The sequence below is a fragment of the Solea senegalensis genome, unplaced genomic scaffold, assembly GCF_019176455.1.
Source record: "Solea senegalensis isolate Sse05_10M unplaced genomic scaffold, IFAPA_SoseM_1 scf7180000016108, whole genome shotgun sequence".
NCBI classification, from domain to species: domain Eukaryota; kingdom Metazoa; phylum Chordata; class Actinopteri; order Pleuronectiformes; family Soleidae; genus Solea; species Solea senegalensis.
The window spans coordinates 5001-31828 of record NW_025321595.1 but is presented as its reverse complement, the minus strand read 5'-3'; the positions used below and the strand labels follow the sequence as shown (position 1 = coordinate 31828).

Below are 26828 nucleotides of genomic sequence, written 5' to 3'. Positions count from 1 at the left end.
GAGGTCTCAGAAATGTGCAGGGTAATTTATAACCACACTGTTGTTGAGTTTTATTTTAGAGAAGATGAAATAAACACACGTTTGATGGAGATGATTCACAGAAACATGAGGTTTCCATCTGAGGAGAGAAAAAAGAAAAACACCACACACACACACACACACACACACACACAGGTCATTGCCCTGGGACATGATGTGTGTGTGTGTCAGTGACAGATAAAGCACACAGTCGACCTCGTCGTTTCTCAGATGACAGTTTTTCCCTCTCAGAAGAAGCAGAAGTGTGAAGCAGACATGAGGCTCGTGTGCTGGGCTGCAGCTCAGCGTCTCCTGCTGCTCGTCCTGGTTCTTGAGACCTTTCTTCACGTCAGAGCAGAGCAGCATCAAACCAGAGAGCGACATTATTACATCGCTGCTGTCGAGCTCGACTGGAAATACTGGGACAGTGACGCACACAGGTGACAACACGACTGTTACTATTTCACACTTTCACAATTATTTGAGCATGTTTGGACTTTGCTTTGTGCACTTAGAATAGAATTTCTATTCATCTTTTTATTGTTATTTATCCTGCATTTTATCTATAAGTTGTTTCTACACTGAAAAAATCTTTAACTGGTTTATTTACTTTATTTTGAATGAATTGAATTCAAAAAGTTCTACAGTAAAACACAAATAAATCACATGAATTCAATCTAACTTATTGAATTACTAAAAATAACAACCCACCAATAAAGTTAACAAGTTATATGAAGACAAATGCCTCATTTATATGTAAAAACTTCGGTTTGACTTTGTAACTTGTTAATTTGTATTCAAATGAACTAAAAAAAAACACTCAAATGAATTACGTTTTTTTTTAACTAAAATAAAATAAAATAAAACATTGATGTGAAATTATAATTTCTCATAATAATAATGATCCTATCTTATATTTTTGTTTCATCATTGTTAATGTATGTATTTTAGCTGAAGTCAGTCTGTCCTTCAATGTTTTCTCATCTGCAAAAACATCATTTATATATTTAAACAAGTAATAATAAGAATAATATTAATGCTAAATGTGTCCTCAGAGTTCTGTTTATTTTGCCTTCACTTCTGACTAATATTCCGTGTTTTTCCACCGTTGTGTAGGTTTGGTCCCGCCTATAAGAAAGTGGTGTTTCGGGAGTATGATGAAGGCTTCAGGCAGGCGAAGACTCATCCCACCTGGTTAGGTAAATGACGCGGAACGTTTACGTCTTTAAATTCACTCGTCTCACAGACGGAGACACAGGAATGTTTGTGTAGGTCTCTTAAAAGAACTCTGTGATTTAGTACTGTATACCTTTGAAATTTGATTTTGTAAATAAAACTATTGCAGTTGAATCTACCTCCCTACTTCTACCTACCTATCAATCATCTACCTCTCGATAATGGAGATAAAACTAGCTTACCGTTAGCCAAATGTTAGCTAAAACACTAACTACAGCTAAATAAAATGTTTAATTTCAGCCAAACATTAGCTAAAGATGACATCACTGATGTCTGTCTGTCTGTCTGTCTGTCTGTCTGTCTGTCTGTCTTTCTATGAACATTGCAGCACGTGTGCTATCAGGCTAATGATGATGTCATGTTTAGTGTTAAAAATCTCAGTCAGTGAATCAACAACCATAATAATGATGAGTCATGATGAACCTGTTCTCACAGGTTAGAGCACTCACTCACACACACACACACACACACGTGCAGTGTAAGTTAAGTGTAAGTTAAGTGTAAGTTAAGTGTAAGTGTGTGTGTTTGTCTCTGCAGGTCTTCTTGGACCCACGCTGAGGGCCGAGGAGGGCGAGACCATTGTCGTCACTTTCAGGAACATGGCCACCGGAGCTCACAGCCTCCACCCACACGGGGTCGCTTACGGGAAACAGTCCGAGGGTGCGTGTCTGTCTGTCTGTCTGTCTGTCTGTCTGTCTGTTAATGCAGCTGCGGCTGCAGTGACTGGAACAGCTGCAACAAACCCGGAGACACCACGCACCCACAATAACCACTGCATGAGGTTACACAAGATTGGCCAACACAACAAACAACGACTGTTTGTCTTTTTCTAACATATTAACCAGAACAGGCAGATTTATCAGAGCGGACAGTGCTGGAGTCCAACAGGGCGCTGTGTTAGGAACCTCAGGAAATGAACACTAAGCTTTCTTTAATTCTCCCTCAAGTCATTTTAGGGATTTAGACAGAAAAATATCTTATGAATTCAATTAAGAAAGAAGCGAAACATGGTTAAACGCCTGCACAGATGACGTGACAACATGATTTCTTCATTAGCAACTCCACAAAATAAGTTCATGGGAGGATGACGTGAAACCTAAAGAAGAAAAGGTCACATTATGAAAGCAGTGAAAATTAAAGCTGCAGTAGGCAAGAGCAGTATAAAACACAGCTGGTTGATCTCCAGTTGGTTAAATACTGGAATGACATAAAAACCTGTATTTCATTTTATAGAATTAACTATTACAGTGAAAGATATCAAAAAAGTATTTTATTTGTTTACAAATAACTTCAAACAAAACGTATATTTATTTCATGAAAACATCGGAATATAACACTATTTCATTTAAAACAAATTGGGTTTCCAGTGTTTTGATATGGAGGCTCCTCCCACCATCCATCCATCTCTGAAAGGCCCCGCCTACATTGACACATGTTTTTGCCTCTTTTCTGTCCAATTTTAGGTTTCTTTGCAGCATAGGCAGTTGTTACCCGAGATGATCTGTCCGAAAGAAAGGCCCCGCCCACTTAGATGCATGCTTTTTTGGGGTTAATTCTCTCTATTTTAGGGTTTCTTTGCAGCATAGGCAGTTGTTAGCGATGCTAAAATAGCAACTGTGCAGCTGCTGAGTAGAGCAGCCAAAAGGAGGCGCCATGGAGTCTAGCGGGGGGTAGAAGTCGAGTATTCTTGACCGCTGCTGTGCTTTCTTTCATAGGTGCTCACTACTTTGACAACACGTCACAGAAGGAGAAAGAGGACGACATCGTGCAGCCGGGCGGCGAACACGTCTATTACTGGGAGGTGACGTCGGCCGTCGCGCCGCAGAAAAGTGACCCCGCCTGTCTGACCTACACCTACGTCTCACACCAGGACGTTGTCCAGGACTACAACTCAGGTCTCATCGGGACTTTGCTCATCTGCAAGCGCGGTGAGCAGCGGAGACGTTGTCCACGTCCAAAGTTTAGTCCCCTGCTGCTGTGGTTGTTGACGTTTGCTGACTCATTGTCCCCCCCGTCCGTCTGTCCGTCTGTGTCCTCAGGCAGCCTGGACGAGGACAGGAAGCAGATCAACGTCCACCACGAGTACGTGTTCCTGTTCGGGATCTTTGACGAGAAAGAGAGCAGATACAAAGTCGCGAGCGGATACGCGACGGACGACCACGTCAAACACACCATCAATGGATACACACACGGATCACTTCCTGGTCAGTCTGTCAGGTTACCATGGTAACTGGGAGTTACTCCGACAAACCAAACATGTAGAATTAAACTGACAAAGGAAGAAATGTTTTTTTAATTTAATTTAATTTAATTTAATTTAATTTTATTTTATTTAATTTAATTTAATTTTATTTTATTTTATTTTATTTTATTTTAATGAAACTAAATCACGTTCACATTAACTTGCTGGAAAGACTCAGATTAATTAAGTTAATATAAATTGTATGAACACACAATTTCACATTTTTGTTAACACACAAATAATACAAGTGAAGAAGATATACAAACCTAGTTTCACTTCACTTTAGTTTTCATTTAAAAAGATGACATAGAGGAGATGAACGTTGATGTTACTGTAGCTCGACTTCAAACTTTCTGGTTCATTAATCATTCCTGGTTAAAACATGAACCTCTGTTCTCAGTCAGTGCAACCGTAACCATAGCAACAGTGTTGACCCATCAAGTTTTCATGGGTTCATCCGAGTACAACGCCACTGACTTTCCTTTAGGAAGTATCCATAACAGGTTAAATGTGTTTTATGCTTAACTTTTTTTTTACATTTTTAATTTTACATCTTAAACCAGAATTGTTCAATTAAAGCAACAAACGTGACCCGATTTATCTTTCGTCACATTATCGTCTCAGAGTTTGACTCAGTTCTCTTTAAATGAAACAAACAAACTGAACTGATACAGAAAACACAGATAATCTGTGTTTCCACTTTGTTACTGCGCTCACTCCTCAAAACTCCACATGGCCTCGTCATACTGACACATACTGACTTGCATCTGTGTTTCCAAAATAACTTTAACATTTATATTGTTTTGAACGGGTAAAAGAGACATTTCAAAGACGTGTGTTTGATTAATGAACCATAACTTCATTGTTATTTTCAAAAATATGAAGAACAACCAAACACCGACAGTTTCCCCGTTTCCTCCGCAGACGTCAGCGTGTGCGCTCACGCCTCCGTCAGCATCCACCTGGTGGCCATGAGCTCGGAGGCCGAGGTGTTCTCGGTGCACATGAACGGTCAGGTTCTGCAGCAGAATGGACGCAAGATGTCCTCCGTGGGTCTCATCAGCGGCTCCACCGCCACCGCCGGCATGGTGGCCGTTCACCCGGGTCGCTGGATGCTGTCCTCACACACCAGCAAACACATCGAAGGTAAACACGCGTCTCCGCACAGTCCGGAACAAGCTTTGATCCGCTGAATAGAACTTTACGACCGTCTCACACAAACACGACAAAGAGTCATCCCGATATGTTGAGATCATGTCGCTGAGATACCGTAATCTGGATTAGATCCATATGAAATTTGGTGTGATGGTAGAGTGTCTGATCCTGCACATATATACAAATTTAATGAAAATCCGATGAGTTTTCACCACGTTATGATTGTTTTCTTTACAGTTTTGCCTATTATAAGAGAATAGGATTTCTTGACCATGATCATGTTTTATGACGTCATCAGTGGGTACATTTGGAATGAGGGATATACTTAAGTGATCACAGATCAGGAAAAATCCACACTGATCTGTTACGATGTCGATGAGATATTCAGACATCTGAAATTTTTCAATGGGACTAAACTATGTCAAATTTTAAAATCAAATCGGACAGTAGAGCGTCTGATTCTGCACACACTCACCAAATATCATTAAAACCTGATGTGTCAAATTCAACACTCAACTCTCTTTTACAGCAGGCACTGGGCACAGTTAGTTTAGTTACACTTTTAAAATATGTACACATAAATCTTAACTAAGGCGCCACAGAAAATCTCCCATGACCCATCTGTGGGTCCCAACCCAGACGTTGGGAACCCCTGCTTTTGTGTAACTAAACATGAAATGGTTGCTGTTGCAGCTGGTATGCACGCGTTCGTGGACGTGAAGTCGTGCGATGACTTTGAGGCGCCGCGGCGACGCATGACGATAGCACAGAGGAGAGAGAGCAGGCAGTGGAAGTATTTCATCGCTGCCGAGGAGATACTCTGGGATTACGCTCCAAATATGCCTGAACACATTGATGAGTAAGCAGCATTTTTGATTGTACTGTTAGATTTTATGTCATGCTGGAGTATTTCCACACTTCCAAACTGATAGAAACACTGGATGTGTCTTGTTTATCTGCTCGTGTGATTAAATAACGACGTCTTATCTCCTTGTGCAGGGACTTCAAGCACCTCTACTTGAAACAGTCGCCAACACGGATAGGACAGAGGTACAAGAAGGCCGTGTACACGATGTACAAGAACGAGTCGTTCACCGAGAGGATGGAGACAAAGCAGAGGAAGAACGAGCTCGGGATCCTGGGCCCCGTGATCAGAGCACAAATCAGAGACGTCATCACGGTGAGATCTAAGAACATGAAGAGCAGCGGGTTCCCACAGTCAAAGTCTTTCTGGGCCCCCAAACAATTATTATCTGTTTAACATTTATGTCTCTATGTTTTAAAATAAAATTAAATGTTTTTTTTTTTTTTGGTTTTTTATCAATATAGCGATTCAGAAGGATAGCAGGTGTGACTCTATGTTGCTAAAGTCAAATTTCTGGTCATGGAAACAATGTTTGGAAGACACATTTAAAATAATGTCGATAAAATGACACATGGCATCAAGACTCAAGACTGCATATTATTAATCATGTACTTATTTTAGATTAAAACGGATGAACTGGAAATTTTAGTGGACAAGAACATGGAGAATTGCAAAATAATGAGCTGGTATCTTTATCCACCAATGGACTGACTGCCAAATAATGAGCTATTGCGTACATCAACCAACAGACTGCCAAATAATGAACTATTCTATACATTCACCAACAGACTGCCAAATAATGAGCTGCTATCTATATCACCAACACAGTGACCATTATTATTACATCATTATAAAAAAGTAAACAGAACTTCTATTTGTCACCAAAAACACACAAAAACAACTGCTCAAACACAAATATACACAAAAAAAATCCTGGCACACACTGAGTACAAACATTGTTTACATCCTCTTCTCTTTTCACAGATTGTTTTTAAAAACATGGCGTCCCGGCCTTACAGCATCTACCCACATGGCCTCACAATAGAGAAGTCAGAGGAGGGAGTCAACTACCCAGAAGGAGGTACTGATCAGTGTCACCAGTCCTCACTGTCCACACAAAACAGTTATCCTGAATCTAAAGAGGTACTTTGCGATGTGGTTTCCAGGCAACCACTCTCATGGCGTTCAGCCGGGGGAGACATACACGTACGTGTGGAGAGTGGTGGAAGAGGATGAGCCTTTGGAGGGAGACTCGCGGTGTCTGACGAGGATGTACCACAGTGCTGTGGACACACCGCGAGACATCGCATCAGGACTGATCGGACCGATCCTCATCTGCAAGAGTCAGTCCCTGAACGTCAGGAACGTGCAGGTAAAAAGCATCGCCACGTGTCGGCAAGCTAGCAAAAGTCTTGATGTGATCGACCTTTATACATTCCTGTTCCTCTGAAGGTAAATCCTAAAGTCTTTAAACGTTGCTCGACCTTCAAGGGGTGGACATTTGTGGTTGGGAGGGAAATTTGGTTCTGGTCTCCTCTAACAGTGATAACTGTCGGAATCAAAAATGTTGTGTTAATGATCTGTATGAATGGAAAAAGTGAAGGTTATGGTTTGTTTCTACAGCTGAAAGCAGACAAAGAGCAGCACGCTATGTTTGCTGTGTTTGATGAAAACAAGAGCTGGTACCTGGATTACAACATTCGCCGCTTTAGTGATCCGACCAAAGTCAACAAGGCAAACTCAGACTTCTACAAGTCCAATGTCATGCACAGTAAGTTCTTCCTTAAACTGTAGCTAACACAAGTTAATCGTAAATGACAATGAGTAATTACTCTGCATTATTTCTTCATTTATCCAACTGCATCCCCTTCAGGTGCCTGTCAATCACAAATGTCGATGTTTGTGTCCTAACAGCAATTAATGGTTATGCTTTCGAGAGCGGCGAACTCTTGGGTTTCTGCAAAGGTGAGATAGCAACGTGGCACTTGTCGAGCGTTGGAGCGCAGGACTACATCCAGACTGCGACGTTCTACGGCCATCCGTTTGAGCTGAACGAGCGGACCGAGGACTTTCTAAGCCTCTACCCCATGACCGGAGAAACCATCACGATGGCCATGGACAACATTGGTTAGTTAGAACTGGCGATGCCTCTTTGTACCAAAATATTGTGTGCAATGTAGAGGTCTTTTGTTGATGGTTTTTGGTTTTCTTCAAAATAGGGGTCTGGCTCATGGCTTCCCTGAATTCCCATGAAACAACCAAAGGGATGCGTTTGAAGTTCCAGGACGTTGAGTGTTTTCGTGACTCTGTGTACGAGTATGACGATGAACCAGCAACAGTCATAGAATTTACAGTGTGGAAGCCTCCGACCTTGGAAGACATCATGAAGGAAGACCAAGCGACTCCGGAACCTGAAACAAAAGCAAAAGGAGCAAAAACATCTATAGATGATTACACGGACAAGTGGGCAGAGCAATGGGGCATCAGGTCCCTGAAGAGCCAATCTGTGGACTCAGACATGGAGAAGCTGGACCTCTCTTTTCTCGACTATGATGCTGTGGATGTGCCAGATGGTGATACAAATGTTAACTTCAACAGGACAAAGAGTAAAAATGAGACATTTGTTATTACAAAGCTAAAAACACAAAACAAAACGTTTTCCAATTTGATGGAGGTGGACAGTATAAATGTCACCGTGGTAAATCTGCAGCACCGAAGCATGAGTGAGAACACAACACAAATACATACCGCAACTTCTGCTAGCAATTCTTCCATGATCATAACAGAGAACACAACTGACTCTAATAAAATGTTTGATACAAAGAACACAACAGCCCACAATGCTACGGCTTCATCACCTGCTGGAAATGTATCTCGAGAGATGACTAATTTTATGCTATCAAAACAAGAAGCCACCAATGTTACGCTACCGAAACAAGAAGCCACCAATGTTACACTATCAAAACAAAAAGGCCACCAATATTTGCGCTACCAAAACAAAAAGCCACCAATGTTACACTACCAAAACAAAAGCCACCAATGTTTACTACCCAATAATCCAATATTTACGATACCAAAACAGCACCAATATTTACAATAAAAGGCCACCAATGTTATGATGCGAAACAAAGCCACCAATATTCGTTACCAAACAAGGCCACCAATGTTGCGATACGAAACAAGAAGCCACCAATGTTATGATGCGAAACGGGCCACCAATGTTATGATACGAGAAACAAGCCACCAATATTGCGTTAAAAAGGCCCAATGTTACGATAAAAGCCACCAAGATCAATGCGATACCACAAAACAAGCCACCAATATTCCGATACGGCAAAGGAGCCAACAATGTTGCGCTACCAAAACAAGGAGCACCAATGTTACGATACAGAAACAAGAAACCAATATTCACGATACCAAAAAAGCCACCAATGTTACGATACAGAAACAAGGGCCACCAATGTTCGATAAAACAAAAAGCCACCAATGTTACGATACCAAAAAAAGAAGCCACCAATGTTACGATACAGAAACAAGAAGCCACCAATGTTACGATACCAAAACAAGGAGCCACAAATGTTACGCTACCAAAACAAGGAGCCACCAATGTTACGATACCGAAACAAGAGCCCACCAATCTTACACTTCCAAAACAAGAGCCCACCAATGTTACGGTAAATTTGCAAGGAATTGCTAATGTCACAGTATTGTCAGCCGGAAATGCAACTTCCCACTTGGAGACTGATAAAATCAACGGAACCGTGACTGGAGATAACCAGACATCTGTGGACACAACAATGACAGAAGACTCAGAGGAAAGACTCACCAGAGGAGATGTGTTCTCATACTCTCCACCTCTATCCAATTACAGCACCAGCACTCCCAACAATTTAACTGAGGGCAATGTGTCTGTTTCCACTTCAGCAATTAAACATGTGAATGTGTCAGCAAATGCAACGAACCATTCATTGTCCATGCCAGAGATTAGAGGGATTAACAGAACAAGCAGATACAACCTGACCATCCTTGAGGTGGAGAAGAAAGACAACATAACCAGTGAGAACATCACAGCTCCTGCAGAAAGCTTCTCCAATACGACTCTGGATTTGTTTAACCTGACCGTCTCCAGCAGTGGCGTAAACACAGAAAGTTCTGAGGAGCTCAGTTCCCTGGAGAGCAGAGAGGAAGTGCTCATCTACCTCAAAGAAAACAACACAGAAGTGATCAAAACCACCTCGGCCAAAATACAAGGTTACAACTGGACTTATGATGGAACTCACCAAATGGAGCCCATGGAGATTCCTGACCACATGGTGAAATATTTTGAGAAACAAGCCCTTCAAACAACACCAGCTCCAAAAAGGAAGCTCAAGAAGGTGAACTTGCGACACAAGCCCCAGATTGGTGAAGGCATGAAAACAAGGAGGAGGAAGGTCTACAAGCCTCAGGTCAGGAGCGGTTTACCGTTCTCTCCTCGTGGATTCAATCCGGCCATGACTCCGCGTGGGGCACGACCCAGCGTCCCACAGCCTGTATCCGATGAGGATGAGCTCATCAACGTGCCTGTGGTCATCGGTGTGCCCCGGCCAGATTTCAGTGATTATGAGCTGTATGTTCCCGGGGATGAACCAAGTCATCTAGGGCTGGATGAGGAAGACTTGAAAGCAAATGAATATGAATATGTGACCTTCAAAGATCCCTACAGCAGCCATGAGGACTTAAAGGGTCTGAGTCTGGATGAGACAACAAAATACTACCTTAAGGATTTAGGCCCAAACGTGAAGACGTATTACATCTCAGCAGAAGAGGTTGAGTGGGACTATGCTGGCTACGGACAAAAGTAAGCTCAGACATGGCAGAAACAATGACATTTAAGAATTAATATTGTAATACTATTAATTACTGTAATTACTTTACAATAATTACAACACATTGCACAAAATATACACATATCCATAAACATTGTTGTGTTTTCACCACAGGAGGCAGGACAAAATGCAACAAAACACCCAAAAAACATCGTTCACCAAGGTGGTTTTCCGGGGTTACATGGACAGTAGTTTCAGAACACCAGACATCCGTGGAGAGATGAATGAGCATCTCGGCATCCTGGGACCAGTCATCAAGGCAGAGGTTGGACAAAGCATCATGGTAAGACTGTGGTCTAAAGATGTCTGTATCATATTGCTAATATTTGAATTTGGGATAAAATTTAGTGCATTATTTTAGCATGAAAAGTGAAAACAAGCTAGGTCCAAATGAAATGTTTACTTCATTTGTGTTACATGAGCATTATCTGACTGTTAGCAAGAACATTTCTAAATGAATGTGTCTTTTAAAGGTGGTGTTCAGGAACAATGCCAACAGGCCGTACTCCGTTCACCCAAATGGGGTTGCCTACACCAAGCGGACAGAAGGTCTCTCTTATGAGGACGGATCCACATACTGGTACAAATTTGATGATGAAGTTCAACCAAATACCACCTTCACATATCTGTGGAAGGTCGATGCAAAGGTCGGCCCATTGCCAGATGAGTCTGACTGTCGGACCTGGGCATACTACTCAGGTGTTAATCCTGTGAGTAGTTATTATTACAAAAATATAATATGTAATAAGTCGAGAATTTCAAAATACAGACAAAGCTGCTGTGTACAGTTTAAATCCAAGACACACCTTTCTCTTAGGAAAAGGACATTCACTCTGGTTTGATTGGGCCTTTGCTGGTGTGTCGGAAAGGAACCCTGGACAGGAACTTACCAGATGTGCGGGAGTTCATGCTGCTTTTCATGACCTTTGATGAGTCGCAGAGCTGGTACTTTGAGCAGAACATCGAGATAATGCGGAGGAAAAGCCGTCGAAGGATCATGGTACCCCGTGCCGAGGACGACTACAAGTTCCACTGTAATGCACCTGGCTTACTTTTAACAAATTGATCCCAAATCGACCCAAAAAGTCCTTTGAATATGATGATTACATGCTGTGTCTTACTGTTTTTACTTCAGCCATCAACGGTATCATATACAACCTGAAGGGCCTGAGGATGTACACTAACCAGCTGGCACGCTGGCACCTGATCAACATGGGTGGTCCCAAGGATTTCCACAGTGTCCACTTCCACGGACAGACGTTCCTCCACAAGCAGACCACGAGCTACAGACAAGCTGTGTTCCCACTGTTGCCTGGTTAGAACCATACTTTTTATAAGTGGAAACAGACTTTGTTTGATTGATGTTTTGAATGTAGATGGGACATTTGTAGTGGATAGCACTGTTGCCTCACAGCAAGGGTGTACCCCGCTTTTTACCCGACATCAGCATGAAACTAGCTCCACCTCCCGCTGCAAATGAATTACTAAAAATGCATAAAACCTGTCTCTGCAGGGACCTTTGCTACTCTGGAGATGTATCCGTCCAGACCTGGCCTGTGGCAACTGGAGACAGAGGTTGGTTTCAACCAGAAAAAGGGCATGCAGACACTCTTCCTGGTTCTAGATAACGGTACGAACGCTCAAAACCCTGCAACATTTGAAGAATGACTTTCTATCATTCCAATGATTTACTGTTATGTTGTGTTTTTATGCTTGATATGACTTTTTTGTGTCTTCTTAGACTGTTACCATCCACTGGGTCTCCAATCGGGCAGCGTGAAAGATGACCAGATCACAGCCATCAACACCAGAGGTAACCATTTCTCCTCCTTTCTGTGACTACAGTGTAGAAATGATTCCATGACTATGACATCACAGCTCTGTGATCAAAGAGGTCACCGAGTTTGAAAAGTATCTCCATCTTTGAAGGATACTGGGAGCCCCATCTTGCCAGATTGAACAATCTGGGTAAATACAACGCATGGAGCACGGACCAGAAGCACAGCTGGATCCAGGTACGTGTAATAATGTTTTATTTTAATGTATACAGTGTGGGGTTTTTTCAGTGTGAAAACAAACTACTTCCTGTGCAGGTGGACTTCCAGCGGCCGGTTGTGATCAGTCAGGTGGCCACGCAGGGAGCCAAGCAGCTCTTCAGTTACCAGTATGTGGTCCAGTACCTGATCTCCTACAGCACGGACCGCCGCAAGTGGATCTTCTATAAGGGCGACAGCAAGGACCTCAGAAAGGTGGGAGTGGGCGGGGTTTGATCACCACTATGATGGGTAGTAAAACATCAGCAAAGTGACATGTGTGGTCACTTCTTAAATTGAATTCTGGCCGATGTTCAGGCCGATATTCGGGCGTGACCGACACGTGTACAGTGTCGCTCGTGTAGTGTAACATAAATGAAGAACAGAGAGTTGGCATCCTGCTTCGTCTGACCCCCTACGACATGCTCCTGGACGTTGACCAATAAGATAACTGAGAGCTCTGACGCCTCCTCAAGAGACTACCAGGAGCATCACCCACGCTTCGATGACCTATGAACTCACACAGTGTCGGAGTCATAGTCGTAGTGTTGCCAGTCGCCCGACCATCGTGAAAGACAAAAATAAATATGGTATGAATGTCTTTCTCCGTCCTCTACCAGGTGTTCACTGGGAACAGGGAATCCTACGAGACCAAGAAAAATACCTTCTTTCCTCCAATAATTGCACGCTTTGTCAGGCTCCACCCCACCGACTGGTACAACAAAGCCACAGTTCGCATGGAGTTCTACGGCTGCGAGCTCGATGGTGAGTTACTACAGCATGTGTACATGGACGTGGGTGAGCGTAAGTACTGCGATATTCATTGAAGGGTGTTACTTCCGACAAGGACGTTGTTGTTGTTTTCTGTACGTTTGTCCTCCTGTTAGCAACTTCCTGTCCACAGCTTTTTGACGAATCAATGTGACATTTTTAGTGATGGGTGGGTGATCACCCAAGTATGTTCCTATTGAATTTTGGTAAGAATCTGCCCACTGATGACGTCACTAAATACTCATTTTCAAGAAATCCCATTCTCTTGTAAAGAAAACAATCACAACTCGATAAAAACTCATGAGATTTGAGTATAATTTGGTATGTGTGTCCAGGATCAGACTTTCTACCATCAGACCAAGATTCATATGGCTCTAATCCAGATTACAGATTTGGCGTGCCATATCTTCACAGATCGGGATGAACTTTGTCACGTTTATGTAAGATGGTCGTAGCTATAAGCAGCTAAAGTTCTATACAAATCCAAAAAGTTCTTCTGGATCCAGTAAAAAGGCGCTCGTAAAGACAACTTTCACGTGCACATTGGATTCTATGAATGTGACCTTTGTGATCTCCGGCCTCAGGCTGCTCGGTTCCTCTGGGGATAGAGAACGGACTCATCGAAGACCATCGTATAACTGCGAGCTCTGCGGCCTCCAGCTGGTACTCTGGACCCTGGAAACCGTCCCTGGCGCGGCTCAATGCGCAGGGCTCCGTCAACGCATGGCAGGCTAAGGTAGTGAAGCTTGCTAATGCTAGCGTGTCAACACTTACTGATCTAAGGTTTAAAGCTCATTTATGCCGAATATTAGATTTACACGTGGTAACAAATCAACGTTTTTCCAAAAAAAGAAAATGGTTAACGAACTTCATAATATTTTTAAGTTTATAAGAAATATTTTTAACAATTTCGTTTTTTTCAGTGTATTATAACAAATAATAATAAATATATATATATATATATATATATATAAATTGTAACACCTTGATGAATCAAGTTGTTTTTATATAACTTGAACTTGAATGAACTGAATTAAGCTGACACACTGATTTCTTGACGCAGTCGTAGATTCATGTGTTCATTCTGAGCCTCCTCTCTGTGTTTTCTTTGTCCACAGCACAGTGACAGGAACCAGTGGCTGCAGGTGGAACTTCCTCACGTGCAGAAGATCACAGGTATAATAACGCAGGGAGCCAAGTCTCTGGGCAAAGAGATGTACGTCATGTCGTACTCTCTGCAGTACAGCGACGACAACGCTCACTGGAACCAGTACACGGACGACGACGAGCTCCCGTTCAAGGTCAACACACACACACACACAGTGACATCGCAGCAGGCTGTGTTCGGGTTTAAAGGTTTAGTTTAGTTCAGGTTTAAAGGTTTAGTTTAGTTCAGGTTTAAAGGTTTAGTTTAGTTCAGGTTTAAAGGTTTAGTTTGTTCTTTAAAAACATTTTTTTCCTCTGTGTTCAAACCCAGACGTTCCCTGGAAACACGGACAACAACATGCACGTGAAGAACTACATCTACCCGCCCATTTTCTCTCGCTTCATCCGCATCAAGCCCATCAGCTGGATGAACTCCATCACCATGAGAATAGAACTGCTGGGCTGTGAATTTGAGTGACACACACACACACACATACACACACACACACACACACACATCTGTACTGAATAATCCATGTCAGGTCAACCATACAAAAGAAAACATAATACATAATAATGTATGTGTATGTGTCATTTATATAAAGGATGCTGTTCCATAAATGAGGAAATATCATTTTATTTCTTGCCAGATCTAATTGTAACCAAACAGAAACTTTTTTATTTTATTTTTATTTTTATTTTTATTATTTAGAGACAGGCTGTTTAAAACGCTGAATCATGCCATAAACATTAAAGTTTATAAATAAATAATATTAAAGATAAATATTAAAGTGATAGTTCAGGTTTGAGTTTGGCTTTTCATCCTGCGTCAGCTGGGATTGGCTGAATCTACGTCAGTTTAAGTCTACGATGTCTTTAAGAACACGTACACGTCTTTATCTCACTGTTAGACAGACTTTTACGACAGGAAACTGACGTTTGTAAACCACTCACTCTCTCACACCAAAGCCCAGAGAGAAAACCAGTGATTTTAGCTGCGGGGACACAGGAGCTGCTGGTCCTCTGCTGCCTCGTGTGGTCACTTTGTGTCACTGAGGAATGTCTAATTTAAATATTTCAAAAGCCGAATTTTACAAAATCAGACATTAGAACTTAGTGATGGAGGCAGCAGTGGATCAACGACTCCTGTGTGTGTGTGACGTTAAAATCACTGGTTTTCTCTATGAGGTTTGGTGTGAGTTATCAGGTGAGTCTGTCTTATGCTTGTTCTCAGCAGCAGGGGGCGCCGTTGACCTTTGTGATGTGTTTAAATAAAAAAGGTCACACATATTTATAGTGGAGTCAGAACTTTTGATAAAAACCTGTTTTTGAGTTTATTTTTGAAGCTCTTTAACGTTTTGTGTCTGAAATAAGTAAAGAAGTAGAAATGACTGTAAATATAAAATATATAAAGTAGAGTTTTATGTCATTTATTTTGCAATAAATATGAATCCTATATTCTTATTCTTGTGTTTTGTTTTATGTGTGAGAGAAACGATTACGTGAAGCTAAAAACACTGTTTCATCAGATGTAATGGTGACGCTGCACCACCAGGTGTCGCTGCAGCGTCACCTTTCAGACAGAGAGACAACACATCGTGTTAGTATTTCTAACTTCAATGGCAAATATTGAGCTTTTTAAACATTAATTCACCATCATTTTTTTATGATTTATAATCCAAACAGATCATCTGAACCTAATATTAGGGATTTTTCATAGATTTATGCACAAAAGCTACTAAGAATAATGATAAATAATTATAATTGCTTTGCTTTGTGAATCATTATATCAGACAACTTACGTTAATAACATGTACAATACTATACAAGGTTTTTATTTCATGGAAATTAAAATCAAAACTTACAATAAAATGTTAATGTAGTGAATCAAGAGACGTTTTACCTGTTACTTCCTCTAAAATGTAATATATTCACAACATAAACAAACAACATAAACAAACAACAGCTGTTTAAAAAGACGGACAGTTAACGTAATATTAGGAACATAAAGGACGCTTTTGAGCATCATGGGAGTTTAAATAAACCCAAAGTCAATTATTATAATTATATATTATTATAATATATGAATCAATAACAGACAAAAGTAAAAATATTCACTTATATCTTCATATAAATTGCATTAAATGTAGATAATCTGTGTATTTATGTCTTTTTATTTGTTTATTTGTTGATGATGTAAATATAGACATTTTTAAAAAGTTAAAATAAACTCATGATGAACACATGAATGAATGAACAGCTATGAATCACATTTAAATGCAGTTGAGTGACTCATGATCTGCCCGGCAACCAAAAAATGTGATTAAAAATATCACCACGGTGATGACGTCACACACAGCAGGCTGTTTACAAATAGGAGTCACACACACACACACACACAGAGGGAGGGAAGGCCCGCCACGCCTCCTTCACAAGGCCCCGCCCCCTCTGGGCAGAGCTCTTTAAAAGGCTGCGGAAGCTGAACGAGTGAGTTCAGTTCAGGAGCTGCGCGAGATTAAAGAGAGAAAAGAGAGAGAGAGCGCGCGCACGGGACTTTATTCTGACACAAACACACACACACACACACGCACGTGTATCTGGACAGTCGTGGATAAATCTGACCTCTGACCTCTGGAATCATGAAATCTCCAAAACTTAAACCTCAAGGTAAATGATTCATATTTTGTGTTTGTTGATTTAACACATTCACTGCTGTAGTTCATTCATTAGTGAATTATACTTTTTCATGGTGTCACAGAACGTTCAGATTCTCCTGAAAACACAAATATTATCAACATATTTGTATGTTTCTTATGTTTAAATGTCACATTTATTTCTATTTATAAAAGGTTCAAATGCATATTATATGTATATTGTTTGAAATATTATTTTATATAAAGTCATATTTCACATGTTTGTATAAAGTAAAGTTATATGAAGTCATACGTGTATTTTCCATATACACGTATATTAAAGGGATTCATTTACGTATGAATTTCTAACGTAAATGACTCGAAACATACGTTTATAAAAAGTGATTGTGATTATGTGAATGTTTTTATATATAAAGTTACATGAAGTCTTATATAGATTTAAGACTTAAGTGATATTATATCAGTATTTCCTGTGATTATGACTTTTAATACATATGTATAAATACTTTATACATGTATTTCTCATGTAAATTACTTTTAACATATGTATTGAAAAAGGTTCAAAGTTATATTAAGTCATATGTATTTCCCATATATAGTTTTCACACACACACATTTTAACAAAGTCTAGTTCTATATTTATTCTATATATTATGTCCTTCATGTACATGTGACTTTATAGACCTTTTATTTTTCGTACACGTGTATTAAAAGTCTAGTTTCTCTAAATATAATGTGTTTTATTTGCGTGCAGCAAAGTTCGTAAACACCGAGGATCTGAACGACGCTCTGTGCGAGTTTGACGCCGTGATGGAAGATTTCAAGTCGCCGGTGGAGAAACGTCACTTCAGGTACGACGAGCACCTGAAGACCATGAAGAGGCGGAGCAGCGCTAGCGTGAGCGACAGCGGCATCAGCGACTCTGAGAGTGAGTCACCGTCGACCAATCACAGCCCTTTAATCTCAGAATATATCATTTTGTCTGCGAGGATTGAGTTTATTTAGTTCAGTTTCAGTGTAGTTCAGTTCAGTTTGGACCTGGTCTGGTTCTGACGTGCTCAGGTGTTTACACACAGTTCAGATCAGATTCCTGCAGCAGCTCTGTCTTCTCCATGACAGTCTAATGAGGACAGAGCTGTCCTCCTATTGTCTCGCAGCCTGATGGATGGACACACAGCTGACAGAGCAGATTAATGTGTGTGTGTGTGAGACAGAGGCGCCTCCTGTCTTACACTGTGTGTTGTTTCCCAAACATTTTAGACAGGCAGACGGGCAGACAGACAGACGTTAGGAAAATTCTGCAAATTTGTTTGGGGACCCAAAAAAAAATTCTCCTATCACCCATCTGGGGACCCCGACCCATTGTTTGGTTTCCTAAACTCTCAACATGTGGAGCCACATTTGTTATTAATAATAATAATAATAATAATAATAATAATAATAATAATAATAATAATTTAGTGACTAATTATTATTATTTAAAAATTCTACAAATTTGTTGAGGGACCCAGAAAATATCTCCCGTGATCCACTTGGGGGTCCCAACCCAGTGCTTGATTAACCAAACTTTTGATAAGGACCCACTTTTTAAATCACAGTTTAGATCTTGATGCATCGTGTGTGTGTGTGTGTGTGTGTGTGTGTGTGTGTGTGTGTGTGTGTGTGTGTGTCACAGGTGCAGAGTCTCTGAACAGAAACAGCTTCAGCTTCAGTGATGAACGGCTGAATTCTCCCACTGTTTTCTCCCCGATATCAAACTCACCTCCTCTGATGTCACCCAAACGTGAGCTGACACACGCCACGTCTCCTGACACACACGTCACCTGACACACGACGTCACCTGACACACGTCACCTGACACACGTCACCTGACACCCGACGTCACCTGCAAACAAACACATAAATAAATGAAGAATAAGACAGAGAACAGATATTTATAACTTATATATGTATAAGATGTAAACACATTTATGTTTTAATGTCAGTAAACATGAATGCAACATACTGATATGTCTGTAAGAGACTTGTGTGTGTGTGTGTGTGTGTGTGTGTGTGTGTAAACTAAACAACATAAAAATGTAAACATTTGTACTCACAATAAAAATTTTTTTATTTTCAGCCAAACTTGGAGACACTAAAGATCTGGAGGACTTCATCGCCGACCTGGACAGAACGTTAGAGAGTAAGTGCTAATGTTAGCTTAGCTTTCATAATGTAGCTTAGTTACCATAACTTGTCATAGCTGTCATAACGCAGTTTAGTTGTCGTAGCGTAGCTTAATTACCATAACTATAGCTGTCATAGCGTAGCTTAGCATAGCTTATCTGTCAGAGGTATTGATGAATTGATGTGTGTGTGTGTGTGTGTGTGCGCTGGCGCCCCCCCGCTGGTCAGAATGTCACTAAGCTAACGGCCGCTCAGGACACACCCCCTCTTGTGGGGCGGAGCTTTAATGAGGCCCACGAGGTGTGCGAGGTTTCAGTGGAGAGAGAGAAGTGGTGTCAGGTTTCACTGCGTCACAAACACTGCCAACACCACGTGAACACATGAGGGACATGAACACATGAATCTGTAACGGGGGGAGGTTTTTCGTGTTTTACTGTTCAGAGACACACGAGGTTAATCTGTCCTCCTCGTCCTCGTCCTCTTCACTCTTTCACTCTTTCACTCTGTCACTGTTCAAACTTGCATCAGAGCAGCAAGAATGTGAGTGAGTGAAAAAGAAAAAAAAAAAAAAAATTTTCCCACTGAAAATGTGACGAGTGGAATGAGAAGCATGATTGTGTCCCAACATCACTCACTCACTCACTCACTCACTCACTCACTCACTCACTGTCAATGCAGAGTAAAGTCTGTAAGTCAGATTTAAACCAACTAACCTGCAAATACACGGGATTATTGTTCAGTGTAAACCACACACACCACACGCACACACACACGCAACACACACACACACGCACACACACACACGCACACACACACACACCACACACATGCAGTAGCACACACACGCCAAGCACGCATTACACACACAGGAGTTGTTGATCCACTGCTGCTCCCATCACTAAGTTCAATTCAGTGGAATTCAGTGACTCAAAGTGACCACACGAGGCAGCAGAGGACCAGCAGCTCCTTAAATCGCTGGTTTTCTCTGTGGGGTGTTGGTGTGGGAGAGTGAGTGGATGAAAACAGGTCAGTTTCCTGTCTCACAGTGAGATAAAGTTAAATAAGACGTCGCAGACGGTTTTCTGAGGTCAGAGTGAAATCCTGAAACACAGACAGTGACATAAAACGGTAACGACGCGATTATGGCGAGGAGGGAGTGATTTGGGACGCGGCCCTGGGCTGTCTGTCTGTCTGTCACAGCTGGACAGTGGAGTCAGACGACCCCGCCCCCCTCGGGTTAGCCCGCGGAGACTGGCGTGTTTATGAGGGACGAGCAGCTCGTCGTCCACTCTGAGAATAGAGCAGACGACCTCGGAGCCAAGAGTCCTGCTCTCATCTGTGTGTGTGTGTGTGTGCGTGTGTGTGTGTGTGTGTGTGTGTGTGTGTGTGTGTGTGTGTGTGTGTTCCCAGGCATGTGACACAGAGGGCAGCCATGACGGAGGGAGGGATGTCTGCTCCACCCTCCCCTCCCCTCCCCACACACGCCCACACTGAAAACCACCCGCCAGGATACAGCTGGACGCCACGGCAACTGCCAAGTGACTCCACCATGACATCATCATCATCATCATCATCATCATCGTCGTCCTCTGGAGCCGGCGTGTAATCTGGCCTCCAGCCGCCAGCGCTGCCCGGACATAATCCCGTCACTGGAACACGAGTCCTCCCGCCACACGGGGCAGTACACGAGTATTTAAAACATATGTAAAAGGTGGCTTTTTATTATTATGATGATAATAATAATAATAACAATGATAATAATAGAAATAGGACTATATTTGTAATTTTATAGAGCTTCTTATTGTACATTGCAATTTTTTGTGAGCTATATTTTTGTAACTTGTGTAAATAATGATTCTAACAGTCGGATTAAAGATTGACCCTCTGGAATAAAGTTGAAACTTAATCCAGACGGATTTGTGAGTGTATATATTTACTGGTTTTCTCTGTGGGAGAGTGAGAGAGAGTTTCCTGTTGGAAAAGTCTGACATTGAGATAAAGACGTAGATTTTGTAGAGTTTTATTTTTGTCCACTCTGCTGCTTCTTCACAAACACACTCACACAAGTAGAATTATTGACTAAAAGATCCCACAAGCACAGTTTTGCTTTGGTCGCAGCTGATTGGCTGAATCTATGAATGACAGCTGGTTCCTCGGCATCTCCACACTTTATTTACCCGACAACAACAACACCTCTGTGTGTGTGTGTGTGTGTGTGTGTGTGTGTGTGTGTGTGTTCCTCTCTGATCAGCTGATCTCACAAACTCCCAACTTTCCAGGACAGAGGCCAACTGAGCTGTGCCCACACAGACAAGAGTCGACGCCCACTTCCTCCCAAGAATGTAACCACACACACACACACACACACAAATAGACGTCACCTCCGTAACCTGCTGTGCTCGTTAATCAAACGCTCACTTATGTAACTTGTGTGGCAGCGCCGTCTATTTGCAGAGGTGGAGGGAGACGCTCTGCCGACAGGTGTACGTCAGTGTCTCCGCCTCCGTCTGCTGACCACCGGGGGTCAGAGGTCACTGGCTGTGGTCAGATATACACTGAGCAGCAGGTGCGGCGGAGAAACTACGATTAAAAGAAATGCTGGATTTTCACGTCGTTCACGCTGATATTATTGATATTATTGATATCAATAATATCAATACACGACTAATGAATCCTGTATGGAAGAGGAGAAAAAAAAGAGAAAAAATAAAACAGCATGAATTGTGAGATTAAAGTCAGAGTCAAAATGAAGAATTCTTAGTTCAATCTCACAATTCACACTCTGCGTGTTCTGCGGACTCTGCGTGTTCTACAGACTCTGCGTGTTCTACAGACTCTGCGTGTTCTACAGACTCTGCGTGTTCCACAGACTCTTTCTGCGTGTTCTACAGACTCTGCGTGTTCCACAGACTCTTCTGCGCGTTCCACAGACTCAAGTAGTTCTACAGACTCTCTATGTTCTACAGATCTCCTTCAAGTGTGGTTCCACAGACTCCCAAGGTTCCACAGACTCTGGCGGTTCCACAGACTCTTCTGCTTGTTCATGACCTGACTCTATGCTTCCTCAAGGATTCTGGGCGTGGTTCCACAGACTCTTCTGCTTGTTCTTATGGACTTCATGGACTCATGCTTTCTCATGATTCTGCGTGGTTCCACAGACTCTCATGCGGTTCCATTAAGACTCTTTCATGCTTGTTCCAATAGACTCTCTGCGGTTCCACAGACTCTTCTGGGCGTGTTCTCTTGACTCTTTCTCTATGCGGTTCCTCGACTCTTCATGCGTGCGGTTCTGGCCAGACTCTTCTGCATGTTCTGACCCGCGCAGTTCCACAGACTCTTCTGTGTGTTCCCTCGACTCTTCATGCGTTCCACAGACCTTCGTTCCACAGACTCTTCTGGCGCGTTCCTCGACTCCGCGCACCCACACCCCGCGCGCTCCACACCTCTTCTATGCGTTCCACAGACCTTTCCGCGCTCCACAGACTCTTTCTGCTCCACAGACTCTTCCGCGCTCCACAGACTCTTTAGCGTATTCTCGGACTTCGCGGTTCCAGACTCTCATGTTCCCCGGACCTTCTGCTGTCTACAGACTCTTCTACGCGGTTCCCGACTCTTCTGGCGTTCCTCGACTCTTCTGCTGTTCCACAGAGACTCCTTCATGCTGTTCCGGTGACTCCTTCTGCGCGTTCCCCGACTCTCTCATGTTCCACAGACTTCTAATGTTCCCCGATGCCCATGGTTCCATGACTCTTCTGCTACAGACTCCTTCTCATGTGTTCCACAGACTCATGCAGGTTCTACAGATTCCTTCTCATGCGGTTCCACAGACTCTTCATGGTTCCCCCGACTCTTTTGCGCGGTTCCACAGACTCTTCTACGTGTTCCACAGACTCTTCTGCGTGTTCCACAGACTCTTCTGCGTGTTCCCCGGACTCTTCTGCGTGTTCCCCGGCTGAAGTTTCCAGTCAGACACAGGTCTGCTCACATCGCGCTCACTCACACCCTCAGGGTTGTTTTTTCCTGCAGCAGAACGTTCCACTGGAGCCACTGAAGACGTTGCACAAGACTTTTATGGACAGGCCCAGTGGCAGACGACTGCTCATGGTTCTCATGTCAGAAAACACTTTGAAGGAGACTCTCACAGTGAGATACGTCACCAAAAAGGTTCTTAAAACATCGTTGACTGAATAGTTAGTGTTTTGTTAAGTCCTGACACACAGACACTACTCACTTCAAATAACCTCAACTAGCCCTTTAATGTGGTCCGTGCACTCTGCAGGTAATGGTGCGTAACAGCTGACTCGGCCCCTCCTTTCCTCCGCTCACTGTCTGTAGCTCCACCCTCTGCTATCGCTACATGCCAGCGTGCTAATCTGATGGCGGGGAGGTGGAGCATGGAGACATGTGTCTGTGTTGTTGCTGTGTTGCAGTTGGCAGGCAGAAGCTGCGGGAACTGTCCCACCTAAGATCAGCGTGGTCTGGCACCAGGTTCTTGGTGTCTGTCGGGCTTGATCCAGCCCCAGGGCAAGACCACTGGCATGGATCTGACAGACCATGTTGACACAAGACATGATCCCCTGTGTGGCAGCAGGGGTCGGCTGTGGAGAGGTTCTGGCCTTGGCAGAGACCAGCCTGAAATGTGGGAAAGAGAGGAGGGACGAAGGGAGGACAGAAGGGAGGACAGAAGGGAGGACAGAAGGGAGGACAGAGCGTCCCAAACAACGTTATGTTTGCTTTCGACCTTTCACCAAAAATGCTGTAGTTCACAAGTATTTCAGTGGAAATCCATGAGGTGTCCACCACACAGAAGACCAACGTTCCAAAGAGTCCTTTCATATTATTATGATGTTGTTAGGACATTATGGTCTGGTTGAGAGTGAAGCGCCATGATGTCACATTGGGTACCTTGCTCAAGGACACCCCATCCCTTGACCTGGCAGGGAGTTGAACCAGCAACCCTATGGTTACAAGCCCATGGCCTGGTGGAGAGTGAATCTGGCTTGTAATCAGATGGTTGCCAGTTCCAATCCCACTTGGTCAAGGCTTGGGGTGCCTCTGAGCAAGGTTGGGTTAATTGGACACCACACAACAAATATGTAGACGGAAGCAGAGGACGTAAAGACAAACCTGGCAGACATGTGGACGTGAGTGTGAGTGTTGGCTGCTGGAGGACGCCTCAGTGTCTCTCTATGAATAGTTCCTCGTGTGTGTGTGTGTGTGTGTGTGTGTGTCCACATCACAAAGAGACAGGAATACATGGAGCCAAATACCAGGTTCAGCTTTCCTCCATGTCCTCACACATCACTGCTGTCCAGATGTCTCCGGGTGTGTGTGTGTGTGTGTTCTCATGTTGTACATATATGTTTATGATCAGGCTAATTCATAGCTTTGATGTAGCAACAGCTGTGTGTTTATATATATATACATATATATACATATGTATATATACAGTATATAATCTATGATAGAGTCAGAGAGTGACTCCTGATATAATCTGTGATAAATCCATATTAACAATAATATCCTGGGATTATAATTATATAACAAGATAATAATATATTTGTCTAAATGAAGAAAATAAAACAACCTTGAAAAACAACTTTTTCCTTTAGTGTTAAACACCAGGAATTATGCTAATGAGCCATAACAGCAGGAAATTGTTTAAAATTAGTATTTTTTTTAACCTGCTGTTAGTTGCTGTTGTCTTACTTTTGGCTAACTTCCTGCCTGTTGTTGCTGTTAGCAATGTTGTCCTTTGGCTAAGTTCTGGCTAACTTCCTGCCTGTTGTTGCTGTTAGCGATGTTGTCCTTTGGCTAAATTCTGGCTAACTTCCTGCTTGTATTTGGTTCACTTTCTGCTAGCCTTCAGCCGCGTGCCATTAGCACCAGAAGGTTCAGGGGTCGATCAGCAATAATAATATATCTCACTATATAAAATAATATGGATTAAGATTATATGATTACAGATTTATTTTTAATGTGTTAACAGTTTGGAACATTTCATCACATCATATTCAGTTACGTGAACGTGTGAACTCGAGCTCTGCTCGTCGTCACGAATGCTAATAGTTAAAGCTAACATAGAAATAACACCCTAAATTTAATCTGGATGGTGTGAGAGTGATGATACACACACACACACACACACACGGTGAGAAGTTTGAACAGTGTGTGTGTGTGTGTGTGTGTGTGTGTGTGTGTGTGTGAGCTGACAGAGCAGTGAATTTACTGCTGTGGAAGTTCATGCAGCTCATGAGCAGGTGTTAGATGCTTCTCTAAAGACTCACTTAAGGGAAAACCGTGACACACACACACACACCCTGCCACACACACACACACACACACACACACAGACACACACACACACACACACACACACACACACAGACACACACACACAGACACACACACACACACACACACACACAGACACACACACACACACACACACACAGAGGGTGTGGTATTTTTTGGCTTATTCTGCCGACGACAAACAAGAACAACATGTTAACACTGGGAGAAATGTGTAATATTATCATTGTTGTTTTGAATCCACTTAAAATCAGACTAAAGCTGACAAAGACACCAGGTTGTGTCATTACTGTCAGTGACACAAAGTGACCACACGAGGCAGCAGAGGACCAGCAGCTAAAATCACTGATTTTCTCTGTGGGCTTTGGTGTGAGAGAGTGAGTGCTTTACAAACTTGTCAGCAGATATTCTTAATCTCACCTGGATGTGGGCGTGGCAGAGACTCACTGACTGAGTCACATGACCCTTTATTTCCAGACAGGTGATGGTGAGTCACAGCGGGTCAGAGGATGGAGGAGAACCTTCATCATGTTTTATTCTAGATTTGTTATTTTCTCTGGAGTTAGTAACTTCCTGTGTGTGTGTGTGTGTGTGTGTGTGTGTGTGTGTGTGTGTGTGTGTGTGTCATCATGACTCTGTGTCTGTTTCACATCTGTTTCTCTGCTTCTGTCGATTAATCTCTGTCTGTAACGCCCTCCATCATCATCATCATCATCATCATCATCATCGTCGTCGTCTTCATTCTTCTGTAGTGAAGACGTGATGAAGTGACTGAATTTGAGATTATTTGTGATGAGATTTATTTTTGTTCTGTTCTTACTTTGAGACCGTGTATGGAAATGTATCGGATTATGTCATAAAATAACTGTTTTATGTCAGATTATACAATACAGGATTATGAGCAACAGAATCTTCCCCCCGTTCCTCCTCCTGCTTACACTTCTCCTCTCATCCTGCTGTTTTCTCTCTCTCTCTCGCCCCTCAGTCAGATTAAAAACAAGGGTCACTTCTTCATCTCGGGGTCAAAAACAGGAGTCTGTCATTAGGGCGGAGTTTTTTAAACGAGAACCACGGTTTCCATGGAAACTGGAGCCTGAGGGCGGGAGAACTTTCACCTCTTCTTCTTCTTTTTTTTCCCAGGGATTAACACATTCATCTGATTGTGATCTTCATTCACGCCTGAAACCAACCACAGATTAAACTGTCGGCGTCACTGTTACTGTCATTTAAAGGTAGATTATACAAAAAATAAAGTACAGATTAATCATCAAAGAATCTCGAAAATTATTTTGAACTAAAATCTGTTACCTGTAACTCAAAAAATCTTAATCTCAATCTGTTTTATTCTAATATCAATCACTC

General features: G+C 42.4%; 2 protein-coding genes and 1 long non-coding RNA gene across 6 annotated transcripts in view; 2 read left to right on the top strand and 1 right to left on the bottom strand.

The window, feature by feature from the left end:
• Positions 1-204: 204 nt before the first annotated feature.
• Positions 205-15213, top strand: f5 (coagulation factor V). The gene is made up of 26 exons (XM_044017992.1): positions 205-458; positions 1135-1217; positions 1792-1914; positions 2970-3182; positions 3294-3458; positions 4421-4642; positions 5345-5510; positions 5651-5831; positions 6501-6597; positions 6683-6888; positions 7140-7287; positions 7431-7643; positions 7736-8528; positions 8962-10356; positions 10499-10667; positions 10858-11094; positions 11202-11418; positions 11520-11699; positions 11898-12014; positions 12126-12197; positions 12314-12399; positions 12478-12633; positions 13038-13182; positions 13773-13924; positions 14307-14489; positions 14666-15213. Exons 1-26 carry the CDS (start codon positions 250-252, stop codon positions 14810-14812), a joined length of 6075 nt encoding a protein of 2024 aa, XP_043873927.1. The 5' UTR covers positions 205-249; the 3' UTR covers positions 14813-15213.
• A 1639-nt stretch (positions 15214-16852) lies between these two features.
• Positions 16853-21066, top strand: rgcc (regulator of cell cycle). 3 transcript variants are annotated; one of them, XM_044017988.1, is made up of 5 exons: positions 16856-17001; positions 17743-17916; positions 18664-18771; positions 19108-19170; positions 20565-21066. In XM_044017988.1, the coding sequence occupies exons 1-5, from the start codon at positions 16974-16976 to the stop codon at positions 20570-20572; spliced, it is 381 nt and encodes a 126-aa protein (XP_043873923.1). In that variant the 5' UTR covers positions 16856-16973; the 3' UTR covers positions 20573-21066. The 3 variants fall into 3 exon arrangements, with proteins under 3 accessions (XP_043873924.1, XP_043873922.1, XP_043873923.1); XM_044017989.1 differs by lacking the exon at positions 18664-18771 and having other exon boundaries at positions 16853-17001; XM_044017987.1 differs by lacking the exon at positions 20565-21066 and having other exon boundaries at positions 16855-17001; positions 19108-19181.
• A 5536-nt stretch (positions 21067-26602) lies between these two features.
• LOC122762819 overlaps positions 26603-26828 on the bottom strand; it is a 3215-nt gene continuing 2989 nt past the window's right edge. For both annotated transcript variants that reach the window (XR_006358780.1, XR_006358779.1), the window contains one exon: positions 26603-26645. This is a non-coding gene — a long non-coding RNA (uncharacterized LOC122762819). The remainder of the gene's footprint in view (positions 26646-26828) is intronic.

Bases quoted from the DNA above. Each gene is read 5' to 3' on its own strand.
- f5 (XM_044017992.1), top strand. From the start codon at position 250: ATGACAGTTTTTCCCTCTCAGAAGAAGCAGAAGTGTGAAGCAGACATG. The intron at 1,218-1,791 runs GTAAATGACGCG...TTGTCTCTGCAG, and splicing joins GACTCATCCCACCTGGTTAG to GTCTTCTTGGACCCACGCTG. The intron at 10,357-10,498 runs GTAAGCTCAGAC...TTTTCACCACAG, and splicing joins TATGCTGGCTACGGACAAAA to GAGGCAGGACAAAATGCAAC.
- rgcc (XM_044017987.1), top strand. From the start codon at position 16,974: ATGAAATCTCCAAAACTTAAACCTCAAG. The intron at 17,002-17,742 runs GTAAATGATTCA...ATTTGCGTGCAG, and splicing joins TCCAAAACTTAAACCTCAAG to CAAAGTTCGTAAACACCGAG. The intron at 17,917-18,663 runs GTGAGTCACCGT...TGTGTGTCACAG, and splicing joins CGGCATCAGCGACTCTGAGA to GTGCAGAGTCTCTGAACAGA.